This window comes from Dioscorea cayenensis, chromosome 2 (assembly GCF_009730915.1).
Source record: "Dioscorea cayenensis subsp. rotundata cultivar TDr96_F1 chromosome 2, TDr96_F1_v2_PseudoChromosome.rev07_lg8_w22 25.fasta, whole genome shotgun sequence".
In the NCBI taxonomy this organism is placed as follows: Eukaryota; Viridiplantae; Streptophyta; class Magnoliopsida; order Dioscoreales; family Dioscoreaceae; genus Dioscorea; species Dioscorea cayenensis.
This window is the reverse complement of record NC_052472.1, coordinates 21,688,381-21,702,294: the sequence shown is the minus strand read 5'-3', so window position 1 is coordinate 21,702,294 and position 13,914 is coordinate 21,688,381. Positions and strand designations below refer to the sequence as shown.

Below are 13,914 nucleotides of genomic sequence, written 5' to 3'. Positions count from 1 at the left end.
GATTGAGTTTGACAATGAATATTGTTTTGTGTATGCAAGTGGCTTATTCACAAACCAAAAAAAGTTATTAACAAGATGATCTTTCTTTCTTTTTCCAACTAAGTAGGTGAAGTTTGGAAACACAAATTTAATTTCTATAGTTTTTTGTTTTGTACTAGTCTATAAGTTTGGTCTACATCTTCCAAGAGAAATGTTACTCTAGTTTAAAACACTGTTTGATGGACCATTTGAAGAACAATGTAGTGTTGTTTTAATGATTTTTGTTAAACTACATAAAATTAACTTCTAAAATTTTAAGTTTTTATAACTGTTAAGTAATCTTGAAAGCATATATATATAAGTGCCTTTCATGACCACTCTTATCTCAAAAACATTATTGAAATTTGAGCATGATCCCCAGTTGAAACATTTATATTATCCCTTTTCTTTTTCGTATATCAATCCACTAACTGTTTAAAATCCAAATAATAATAATAATAATAATAATAATAATAATAATAATAATAATAATAATATTGCACTTGAAAATGAAATGATACGTACTCCAAGACTCAAATAAACATATAGTCACATTAAAATAATCAATGAGGCACTTTAATTAGGTAGTATCTCTATAAATACTGTTTTAATTGGGTAATTTATTTTAATATTAATTTGTTTTTCTAATTCAATGCAATTTTTCTTATAAAACTATGAAACCTCAAAGATAATAAAACATTAATGCAAAGAATATCCCGTATCTTCCAAAGAAAGCTGGTGCTTATACTTCGTCATATTATTTTTATTTATCATTGTCCTATGGTTCACAAATAATCTAGAACTTTATAATAATTTTTTAAATACGTCAATTTTCACAGATCTGAAGTCCACCATGTTTCTACTCTGACTTATTTTGAAAATCTTTTTATTATTTGAGATGCAGTTGAAATATAAAATTAAAATCAAACAAATAGAAAGTAAATTTTTGATTTAACTCGAATATAAAAAAATTCTTACTCATGTACTTATTTTACATGTATTTGAAATTCAAGCATTATTGTTTCATAATTTTTTTTTTATTTTTCATTTTTGGGACAAGTATGGTATGAGTATATAATTATAGATATTTTTCAAGCATTGCACTTAATATATTTGAAAAGCGCTGAAAATATAAGTGAAAAATTATAGATAAATTTTGTTAAAAGAATTTTTTTTTTTTTTTTTTACGTGAGTTTGGACTTTAAAATTGTGCTGAATAAATAAATATGCACAAAGTCTGACTACTAATAATTAATAAATATATATATATATATATATTGGTCACGTATCATCAAACATGGACGTCAAAGTTGGCGACTGATCTTTAAATCAAACTTAAAATAGTAAACACTAAATAAAAAAATTTATTTTTCTCCAACAAACTTATTCCATAAAGTTTCACTATAAAACCACTAAGAGAACAGATCATCTCTCTCAAACAACACACTCTCTCTTAGGCCTAAACACAAACACCTCCCGTGCAACACCAATGGAGGACATAGCAGCGTATGGTCGCGCATTGGACCTCGGCTGTGGCATCGCGTTGTCGATGACATTGAAGGCTGTGATCGAGCTGGACGTGCTCGAGATCATGGCGGCAGCTGGGCCCGGTGCGTGGCTGTGGCCGGAAGAGATCGCGTCTAAGATTCAAAGCAGTAACCCGGATGCCCACGAGGTGCTCGACAGAATGCTTCGGTTCTTGGCCGCGCACAAAGTGGTGACTTGCGAGGTGGTGGTCGGAGAGGATGGGGAGAGAAAGAGGCGCTATGGATTGGGCCCTGTTTGCAAGTACTTAACCAAAGATGAGGATGGAGTCTCTGTGGCTCCACTCTTGCTCAAGCATCACACCAAGGTCTTGGTGGAAACATGGTATATATATATATATATATATTTTTCTTAATGAAATGCAACAAGTTAATTTAATGAATAATTAAAAGGTGTATATATGCATAAAATAGATATTAATTAGTAGAGTGATATTCAGAGCTTTTTTTGAAAAAAAAAAATTATTATGAATTTTTGCAAGTTAATTTAAATAAATAAATAAAAGCAAAGAACTTAGCTTAGATAATACAATGTAGGTTAAATCTCAAGCATGCAGTGTTAGATGGGAGTATTCCATTTGTGAAGACTCATGGAGTAACAATGTTTGAACATGAGGACAAGGACCCTGATTTCAGTGAGATCTTCAACAAAGCCATGTTCAACCAGACTATCATGCTCATGAAGAAGATGCTTGAAAACTACAAGGGCTTTGAGAACATCAATGTGCTTGTAGATGTGGGTGGTGGCCATGGTGCCACTCTGGGTATCATCCTCTCTAAGTACCCTAACATCAAAGCCATTAACTTTGATTTACCTCATGTGGTCTCTAAAGCAAAACCCATACAAGGTTAATCTTGATTTTATTTAACTTGAAGTTAATTTTTCTATATATATGTTTAGAAACCATGCATGGATTTACATTACAAATAATTACTTGTGATTGTTTCCATACAGGAGTTGAGTTTGTAGGGGGAGACATGTTTGAAAGTGTCCCAACTGGTGATGCCATCTTCATGAAGGTTTGTAGTTTTTACGCACAATTTTTTTATTTTTTTTATGAATGCGGAGAAGCAAATCCAAACACACTGTTATTTTCATATCAAAGGGGATTTTGTCCGGCAGCACTTACCTCATTGCATAAGGTTTAGTTTGCGAAACTTTCATTATTTGAATTTGAAACACAATAAACATAGTGGTGTTAAAAAGTCACGAGTGTGAGAACAGGTTTGCAGTCCAATCCTTAGTATTGCTAGGTGAGGGCGCATGATTAGACCATCAGTTTCTGGCTATGCGCACTCCTTTGGGTGTATAGACGTTTGTCGCATTTGTTAAAAAAAAAAAACTTTTAACCCTCGATCTCTGACATAGGAGTACTCAAGTGTCTTAATTGCTTAGTTATTACCAGGATAACATTACTTTTTACATTTAAAAAATACAAAGAAATTTTTTTTTACCTAATTATAGTGAGATGTTTACATGCAGTGGATACTCCATGATTGGAGCAATGAGCATTGTGTGAAGATACTGAAAAACTGTTGGAAAGCATTGCCGAACAATGGGAAAGTGATTGTTGTAGAACTTATCATTCCTGAAATCCCTGAAGATGCAGATGAAGCGAAGAACAGTCTCCTTGGTGATGTTATCATGTTGGCATACTGTGTTGGTGGGAGAGAAAGGACTGAGAAGGAGTACAGATTGCTTGCCAATAAAAGTGGATTCTCAGGATTCAACATTGCATGTTGTCTTCATAACTTTTCCATTATGGAGTTTTGCAAGTAGATGAAATTTATCAACATAAGATCCTTGATGCGCTTCTCTTAATGCACTCCATTTTGTAATTTTTTTTAATTTTTAATAAAAATAAATAAATCATGATGTAGTAGGATAATAAAGTATTATAATGTGTTTAAGTTGCATCTGTTATGATATATATATATATATATATATATATATATATATATATTTTTTTTTAAATTATGTTGTCTTAATCAACCACTTCCTAATCTTTATATAAAATACTAATATGGTACGTTTACAAAAGATGAATGATCTATTATTGTTAATTGAATATTGAAGAGTACAAATTTACTATGAAATAATAATTATTTAATAAATTCTTTCATAATAACACGATTATCATCCAATTAGGAAAAAAAACTTTTTTTTTGGGTTAACAATCAGTTTAATCATTGTCTTTTATTACCATATTCTTACTGTGAGTCTAATTAATTAAACATTGTTAACCTAATATTATATTTTATAAAATAAGTTGAGAAACTGTCATATAAAGGAGGTCTTCCTAATAAATAGACTCTTAATTAGTCCTTAATTTGTGGTTGATATTATAACAGATTTAGTTGTTTTATTGGCACTGATATTTCATGCACACCTAAATTTATAAGTTCTCACTCTTACATGCCATCAAAACCCTTTTCTTTTTTTATAAACAATAAAAAAAAATGGAGTCACATAATTCTCTTTTACTATAAATAATGAGACCATATTTTATTTTCTACAATTCCAAAGATAACATATAGGAAGCAAATGATCTTCTAGTCTAGGCATAAGGTCTTCTACATAAATTTTCTCATTAAAGAAACATGCTAAACTTCAAATTTATAAAAGTGAAGAGCACAGGTGTTGTAGAGCTTAGCTCCTTTTGTATGCTCGTCTCTCACATGTGATTTGTCTATCTTTATCACAAAAAAAGACATATATATGAAAAGTGTTAGACGTTGGGATTGAAATAAGTTGTTCATAAAAACAATTACAGATCATACCAATAATAACAGAAAACATAAAACACTGAAAGCATTTAAAATTTTTTTTTGTCAATTTACTTTCATCGGATGAGTTGTCAAATTGGTCATGCATGATGATTACTTATAAATTTTGCAGTTGATTGATCTGTACATGGAATTCATCATCATCACATTATCAATTATGTAACTAAGGTGTTCACTATTTTGTCTGTTCCTTTTTTTTAATCTTTAATTATGCGATGAGAAAATTATAAAAATTAAGCTATTTTTAAAAATATTTTTTATAAAATATGTCCTGTTCATGTTTTATAAAATCTCCCGACTTCTGTGAATATATATATATATATATATATATATTCACTTTTCGAATGTCAAATCATAACAAATTTGTTCATGGGTAAATATTGAGAATTACATGCAATTAATATGATGTTTTAAATTAACAGTTATGTATTTTTATATGTCTTATTTTCGTTTGTATCTTTATGGAGTTATATTTTTATTATATTTACACACACTTGCCTTTTAGGGCGAAACCTTTGTCTTATTCATTAATACACTTATCTTATAAAAACAAACCTTCTTTTTCAAAAGAAATAGTGAATAATAGAATATGCATTTTGATTTTTGATTTTTTAATTTATATTAAGATATTTCAGAATCAACAACTTTAAAAAATATATAATAGAGATTTGCACACACATACGTATATAAAGACCATTTGCAGAAGCATGTTTACAGACAACCTTATACATGATTGTTAATTAAGTGTATAATAAATATATACAGCATTTCTATGATCAAATATACAAAAGAATTTATAATTGATGTGTGTGTATATAAGCATACGTGTAGTTTTCAAATCTACATATGTCCCTAGTCGGCCGTTGGATTAGCACTCAACAATTCCCTACCACCCCATACCTGATACTGCTGAAAAAATTATTATAATAACTAATGTGTTTATATATATATATATATATATATATATATATATATATATATATATGAGCATACGTCTTTTAAGGACTTTAAGGACATACATAGATTTCAAATCTACCCACATAATCACATTCTTAAGGGGACACTAGATTAGTGTTCAATGACTATGCACATCTCCGAGGGGGCCATTGAACCAGCGTCCAATGGTCTCTTACCACCTCACTCCCTCGGCTGAAAAAATTATTATAATAACACCCCTTAGGTCCACCCAAACCCATTCGCTTTTCGTGTCTTTCTCCTCTCATGTTCTCTCTTTTATTTTTTTTCATCTGAGACGTTCCGCGTTCTCTCTTCCTCTATATATATGGGGAAAAAGTCTAATTTATCTTATGCATAAACCACTCGTTCTCAAGATATATATGTATTATATATATATTGCAACCATGTAATATGGAACTATGTTAAAAATAAATGTATTTATATCTTGATGTTTTTAAAACTAGTATAAATACTCAAATTTACATGATTAATATGCATATCTTCTTGAAATTAGAAATAAGAAATAAGAAATGAAAAATACTCTTCAAACAAACAACATAAAGTTTTTTTTTTTTTTTAAGATATCCTTACTATAAGTTTGTTCAAAAATATGTTAATGAATGTTACATATCCATATGTGATGGCCATGAAGACAGCAATGCAACCAACGAGTCAAAATGGGCTCGTGCGCGGAGAATGTGCTGGTCATTTTTACTGATGTGCCCATATATACGAGCAATGACAGGAGGGACTATAAAAGGGAGTAGGGAAAAGGCGTAAGGGGAGCTGAATATTGATGAGTGGTGGCTTGGTCTTTCTCTGGAGAGGAGACTGAGAGTTCAGAGGCCATGGATTCTGGCAGGTTACTGAAGGTTTTCCAGGTCTATTAGTACTTATATTAGTAGAACAATAAGTAATCATTCGATTGCTAGTTACTTATTTCCTTGATGTGAATTTCGCCTTAGCTGTTCTATTCTAGCAGTCATTTGGATGCTTAGATCTTATATGTTTTAGACCAGAGAGAATTGAACTGGTTATTAGCTTGAATACTCTAATATTGAGTTGTTGCTTGGATGATTCTATGGTGAATTGAATGATGAATGAGTAAATCTCTTTGAGAGGGTATATTTTCTGTTTCCGTTCTTCCTGTGAGATTTTTTTTTGGGAAAGAAGAGCGGGGCGAACCCACTAGAGGCAGGGGGCGTGCGCAGCTCCGGTGGAGCAAGTGGGGGACGAGGGCACGCACTCACGTGAGCCTAGGCAGACACGTCTGTCACTATGTCATGACTCCCAGAAATGTCGCCGGTAGAGAATCAGCTCACCAGCTCGGTGAGAGCTATCGGCGACCCAGTGTCTCGATAGGGCCCGAAGGTCGTTGGCGTTCTTCCTGTGAGATTAATCATCCATTACAATCAACTATAATGATTTATCCAAAAAAGAAAAAAAGAAAAAAATGGAATCTGAGTTCAGAGTCATATATGAAATAGTTCAATTTGTATAGAGAAATATGGAATATGTTTATTTAAAATATATGTTGATCAACTATTAAAGTTTAGCTAATGATTTTTAGGTCAATTAATACTCCGAATACAAGTTCACTTTGCAGTAAGGAAAAGATCAATTAAAGATCAATTCTGTGTGATGAGGGTGCGTGTCTAAAAATTGTGGGGTATGAACTGTGGGTGATCAATGCATAGTCTGCATCCACATGTGCACCGGTCCTACAAATCGCAGTCAAGGCAATGTACACATAAATTCTTTTGTGGCTAGTCTTTCATCTTAAAAAATAAATAAATAAATAAATAAATAATATTTTTTTAAAAAAATCAGTAGTTTTTTAAACAAAAAAGAAATTACGGCCAGAAGCATCAAAGGAGGCTTTCTGGTGCACAATTAACACCGAAGGGCATTTAAAAAGATAACTCCAAGATTTTAATGAATAAAATGCCCTTGGAACTATTGTGGTAAATACAAGAGAAGTTACGAGTAATTTTTTTTTCTTAAAAAAAAACCTATGCAGAAAAGTAAGCATTTAACAGTAATGTACAAAGTAGCTAGAAGCCTTATTATCTTTTGGTTGCACATATAATTGGTACTGATATTATTAGTCCATGCACGTTTATCTTATCATATAAAGAAAAGTATGACAAATAAATATTAGCACAAATAAATTGTGTTTAACTCTCAACTTCTCTTCAAAAGTCAGTAATAATTATTTCTTCTAGTTTGACCATGAAAGTAGCTGCTTAGACAAGAGGATTGATTAGTATTATTATATTAACTAAATCTTAAAAATATCATTTTTAACAAATAAAAATATAAGATAAATATCATGATGCTAAAGGATCTTTGGTACAGTAGCACTGATTCTACTGTGAAAAACATAATTACGAGAGTCTTATTGTCTTGATTTAAAACACGACAGAAGTCATAAGTGCCAAAATGTTCTTGCCTAGTATGAGAGTGAACTTACAGGCTAATCTTCGTACCAAACGAATGAGGGTGCATAGATCAAAAGATCAATTTTGCTCATGGACACACCCTTGAAAACATATGCATTTGTCACATTTTGTTAAAAAAAAAAAATATCATGATCACTAGAGCTCATCAAGTGAATGAAAGTCAAGGCATATGGTTTCTTATTTCCAAGTTTACGGATGACTAAAGAATAGTCTTAGTAGCTAAAAGTGTGGAGTTTTCTCATTGGTCATTATTTCCCAGAAGTCCTCAAAGGTAACATATGTTCTCAAAGAAAAATTTAATTTTAATTGGAAAATATGTTTGACGGGAAATTAAAGGCTTGAACGTCAAGGGCATTATTTTTGTGTTATTTATCAAATGGTAGAAATTTCAATCTGGGTGCATGGATTTCCTATCATGCTCAAAGATCTTGAAAAGTATAACGGTAAGAGAAGTATTAAAATATTTTTGTAAAAAATTGCATTTAAATGAAAATGATCGAAGTAGCGTGTTCTTGATAAATTTCAAGTATACAAAGGAGTTTGAATTGTTGAAATGATATTTGTTAATATGTTGTAAAAGAAAGTCATTATCAGAGGTTGGTGGGCATTTTATTTTATTTTTTAATAAAGTGAATAAATTACAACTCAATTGAAAAAAAAGAATAATGTTTTAACATGATATATGAATAGAAAATTACACATAATCTTTGTTGTCTTTCCTTTTTATTCTAATAAAAATGTTGTTTAAAAAACCAAAAGATAATTAAATAATAAATTATAATATCTCCACATTAGTCTAGTATTTTTTGTTCCAAATTAGAACTTTAATTTAAATCAAATCAAACATATGGTAATAACAAATACTATGCTATCATAAGTTAATTTATTTTAATATTATTTTTTTTCCCGTTCAATGCACTAATGAAAACACAAATAAAGAAGAGCCCCTTAATTTTTTTCAAGAAAAATGTCAAAAGATAATAAAAAGTATTGCGGAAAAGAGTACTGCCATGAGTTTTCTTTCATAATTTATAATTAAAAAGCAATTTCTTATACTTTAATATGTTTTCATCTTGTACTTCAATAATCTAAAAAATTATTATTATTATTATAACTTTCTATATTATTATTATTATTTTGATAAACGTGAAGAAACCGTGACCCCCCTTAGGCTTTAGCTATTACTATGCATATATGCTAGTGATATATGTAGTTAAAATCATTAACTTTAAATTAATAATCACAATGTTTTTTTTTTTAAAAAGCGACAAATGCTATATATATTTCTCAGAATATGTTTACAGGCTGAGAATTGATCATTTAGCTCATGCGCCATTACCAAGCGATACAATGTATCAATCGTAGCACTTGGCGATTTAAGTAGCAAGCCCATAATGACAACTAAGACTATTACAACTATTACATTCAATGAAACTCAACTTCAATACTTCTTAAATGCATGTCTCATACTATCACATTTATTTTTCATAATAAAACTAATTTCGCTCCATCATTTAGTAAATAACTATGAGTTCATTCATTATAATAATTTTGGATTATATAATGTAAAACTTTAATCCTAATTTTAAGGAACTCATGCGTCACTAAATAAATAAATAAATCACATCCTTCAACAATTGAACTTATTTTTTATAATTTTTATTACGGCGCGCCAAAACCTTTTCTTTTCAAAATAAATAAATAAATAAAACTACCACTGACTCTAAAAAATCGACGGCGGGGTTCATTGCCAACCTCATCGTCAAGTAACCGTCAATGTTGGCAACTTCTTAGTCCAAAAACAAAGTTAAAAAATTAAAATTAAAATTAAAAAAATAAAAATAAATCATTTTCATAGAAAATTCTACTATCAAGTTTCACTATAAAAAGCAAAACACACCAAGGCCGGAAAACACAAGCCTCTCTACCCACAAACTCTCTCTTATCTTGGGAATAAAAAAAAACATCTCCCGTGCAACACCAATGGAGGACATACTAGCATTCGCCTACGCCATGGACCTCGGCTGTGGCATCGCGTTGCCAATGACGCTGAGGGCCATGATCGAGCTGGACGTGCTCGATATCATGGCGGAAGCCGGGCCGGACGCGCGGCTCTGGCCGGAAGAGATCGCGTCGAAGATTCAAACCAGCAACCCGGATGCCCATGAGGTGCTAGACAGAATGCTTCGGTTCTTGGCGGCGCACAAAGTGGTGACTTGCGAGGTGGTGGTGGGAGAAGATGGAAAGAGCAAGAGGCGCTATGGATTGGGCCCGGTTTGCAAGTACTTCACTAAGAATAAGGGTGATGGATCTGTGGCTCCAATGGTGCTCAAGAATCAACACCCTATCTTCGTCGAGGCATGGTATAGACGCACTATTTGATTTATTTGATGCGATTTATTTTATTATATATATACATATATGAACAACAATCATGACAGCTTAGTCTATTAAGACTAGTCCTGTATACAAGGTATTCATATTTTTTTTTTTCAGAAGTGAGAGGTTTTATATAGAATAAAGGTTTATATGTATTACGATGTTAACTCGATATGTAGGCATGCTCTAAAGTGGTTTATATATATTATAACAATAGAGGACTGGAAATATTTACATATTAAGGGAAAAATATAATAAATAATTTTAGATAATAATGAAAAAAAAGGTGGAGTCAATAGTTTATTCGGACTGGAGTTTGTCTAGTGATGGTGATGAGAGACACTTACATGCATGTATATGCATATATATATATATATATATATATGGAAGAGATAAATTTGTTTTTATATATAACTAAAAATGATGGTGACGGTTGGACTTGAATAGTATATTGGATTATTATTTGAATGATGAATTATTGATCTAGGTCAAATTTTTGGGTAGACAATATTATGTAAATATTGTAGAGATATTGCATCATAATTATTCATACATTGTTCAATGAGTCTTCCTGTGAGAGAATGTCACATTTTCCTCCCCTCTAGGATTGCATAACATGAGGGATTTATTAATTTGTTTTGGTTCCTAAATGTCTTTTAGGCATGCGTATGGTGGGACTTAAATTGCCCCTTGTGATGTTTGACAAAGTTAATAAATCTCTAACAATTAGATAAAAAAATCGTAATTGGTGCACCACTGTAGCCGCTTATTTTTTATTTATTTTATTTTTATTTTTTTTGGGGGGGAGCATTTATCGTTTTTGTAAAAAAAAAAAAAATTGTTGTCAAGATTAATAGGTCTAAGAGAAAATTTTGAATTAATATTAACAAAAATTAAATACTTTAAAAATAAAATTTTAGTTTTTTAAAATAATAATGAGTGTATATTATCATTAATAAATTTTAAAAAAACTACTTTATGTGTATTTAAGTATAAGGTGTTAGAAGATGCTTAGTTGGGAAATAATATTTTTCATATATGAGAAAAATGGTTTTTTTTTTTAAATAAAGATAATTAACATCAGATTATATGAAAAAGAAAAGCTTATTTATTTATTTTAGAATATGTGTAAGCTAATTAAAAATGAGGGTTTTATATTATAATAAAGAAATGACTAATTAACTGAGATGATGTACACGCAGGGCAAATATCAAGCATGCAGTGTTAGATGGAAGTGTACCATTTATTAAGACACATGGAATGAACATGTTTGAGCGTGCTGACAAAGATATTATTTTCAATGAGATTTTCAACAAAGCCATGTTCAACCAGACCGCCATCCTCATGAAAAAGGTGCTTGAAAACTACAAGGGATTTGAGAAGATCAATGTGCTTGTGGATGTGGGTGGTGGCCATGGTGCCACTTTGGGTATCATCCTCTCTAAGTACCAGGACATCAAAGCCATCAACTTTGATTTACCTCATGTGGTTGCTCAAGCAAAACCCATTCAAGGTTAATATTCTTAATCTTATTTGCCTTTTGTAGTTAATTTTGTATGTATGTCTAGAAACCATGCATGGATTTAATTACATTGAAGAGTTGCCAACGACTTCTTGTTCTATTAGCATGTATGCATTTGTCCTCAGTCTAGGATGTTCATATATATCTTGCCAAGAGCACGTGTTGTATTAAACATTTGTAAAAAGGAAAAAAACCTATTAAAGAGTTGTGTTTATTTTCATGCAGGAGTGGAGTTTGTAGGAGGAGACATGTTTGTAAGTGTACCGAGTGGTGGTGATGCCATCTTCATGAAGGTTGGTTGTTTTTTTAGATAATTAATTAGCCTTTATGTATATATATATATATATATATATATATATTGGTTTGATTATGATGAGGTTGATATTCATATGCAGTGGATACTACATGATTGGAGTGATGCACACTGTGTGAAGGTATTGAAAAATTGTTGGAAGGCATTGCCAGCTAATGGAAAGGTTATTGTTGTAGAACTTGTTCTTCCAGAAACACTTGAAGAGGCTAATGGCGTAAGCACTGGTTTTCTTGCCGATGTGATGATGTTGGCCTATTGTGTTGGAGGGAAAGAGAGGACTGAGAAAGAGTATCAAATTCTTGCTAAAGAAAGTGGGTTTTCAAAGTTCAAAGTTGCGTGTAATCTTTATAATTTTGCTGTCATGGAATTCTACAAGTAGATGTGTGTAAGTGACAACACATCACAACTTTTCTGTAGTTTTTCTGATCCATTTTCATTTTGCACTTGTTTTTCAATAAAGATAAATAAATTGCTATTTATTAAAATAATAGACAATTGCGAGTTACATTGTTTATGATTTATAATTATTATTATGTATTTTTAAATAATCACTTTGATTAAAGCGTGTAATGTAAATCTAAAATCATATATATATATATATAATTAAACTCAATCTACAAAGTTTAAATGAATTTTAATTATTTGTCAAATTTGAACAGTGATCACATGTATAGAATTCAAATACAAGATTAATAATATATGTGCCTTTATTCTGTGTAATTCTATATATGCTGAGATTTAAAGTAGTCTTTTTAATAAAATACAAACACTTTACGCAAAGAATCCAATGCTAATAAGCTAAATAATTGTTGAGTTAATGTATTATATATAAAATAATAAAACACTACAATATCTCTCAACCAAATACTCTTGCAAATATTGATAATGGACTTATATTGACTAGTTCAACAATTCATCAGTTGATATTTTCATAATTTTATATAAAATACTGCATTGTCATTTTTGAGATTAAATATATTTATATAAGATTAAAATCTAATTGTTTTCGTTGTATTAGTGGTAGTCAAAATTTTGATTTTTTCCCCAAATTTATGGATGGCGATAAAATTGGGTGATACATGAAACACCTGGTTTCTCTTTGATCCTTATATCTAATAATCCTCAAATTTGGTCTAGGTCCTCCTGGAAGACTTTTAGTTTATTTGAGAAATATGTTTGAAGAACCAATTTTGAATTAGAAGTCATTGTACATATATTTTTATTATATATACATCAAACTTTCAAACTTTGAAATTAGATGTATTTTATATTATATTCAAGAATCTTGAACATTATAAGATTAAAAAAATATTAAAATAATTTTTAAATAAAATAACATATGAAAGTAAATGATAAACATTAATTGATACATATGAAATTCTTATAATGGGTATACTAATTATCTTGTAAATGTTATTGTTAAATCCCAAGCATTGAAAGGAATTCAAATTCTATATTTAAAAAAAAATATTAAGCACGTGGAAATTGTTGGAATATTATAGAAATTAAGCACTGAAGAATGAATAAAAGTTAAAGCAGTGAAACAAAGAAAAGTTAGAGAAAAAGGAGGATGCTAAAATTGGTCACGTTAGCAGTCCATGTCAGCATACTTAGACACATAAGCAAAGCAGTTATGCCAAATCGCCAAGTTATGTCACCTTGTTGAAAACTGTTAGATTAGTTACAAGTGTAAGAAAAAGATTACAGTGTTTGTATAAAAAGAGAACATCAACAGTTGTATTCAATTTTGATTCATTCTAATGAAAGTTCTTCTTTCTCTCTTGTTCTAGTTCTTGTCTCTTGTTATTTCTTTTTGGATGTGTTGAAGTTCTTCTAGTAACAGCTGTAAATCAACGTGGTATTTGGTTAGTGATAAACTTATAATAACTTGTATATTAGAGCTGGAGAAAGCCAACAAAAGTCTCTGATTCA

At 30.5% G+C, this 13,914-nt stretch overlaps 2 protein-coding genes across 2 annotated transcripts; both read left to right on the top strand.

Annotated features, from left to right (window-relative positions):
- The first annotated feature begins 1,446 nt into the window (after positions 1-1,446).
- On the top strand, positions 1,447-3,435 carry LOC120278339 (caffeic acid 3-O-methyltransferase-like). Its single transcript, XM_039285185.1, has 4 exons — positions 1,447-1,887; positions 2,100-2,410; positions 2,518-2,582; positions 3,046-3,435. The coding sequence occupies exons 1-4, from the start codon at positions 1,508-1,510 to the stop codon at positions 3,340-3,342; spliced, it is 1,053 nt and encodes a 350-aa protein (XP_039141119.1). The 5' UTR covers positions 1,447-1,507; the 3' UTR covers positions 3,343-3,435.
- A 6,243-nt stretch (positions 3,436-9,678) lies between these two features.
- LOC120277936 (caffeic acid 3-O-methyltransferase-like) lies at positions 9,679-12,446 on the top strand. The gene is made up of 4 exons (XM_039284817.1): positions 9,679-10,131; positions 11,350-11,660; positions 11,895-11,962; positions 12,065-12,446. Exons 1-4 carry the CDS (start codon positions 9,752-9,754, stop codon positions 12,359-12,361), a joined length of 1,056 nt encoding a protein of 351 aa, XP_039140751.1. The 5' UTR covers positions 9,679-9,751; the 3' UTR covers positions 12,362-12,446.
- Positions 12,447-13,914: the final 1,468 nt, after the last annotated feature.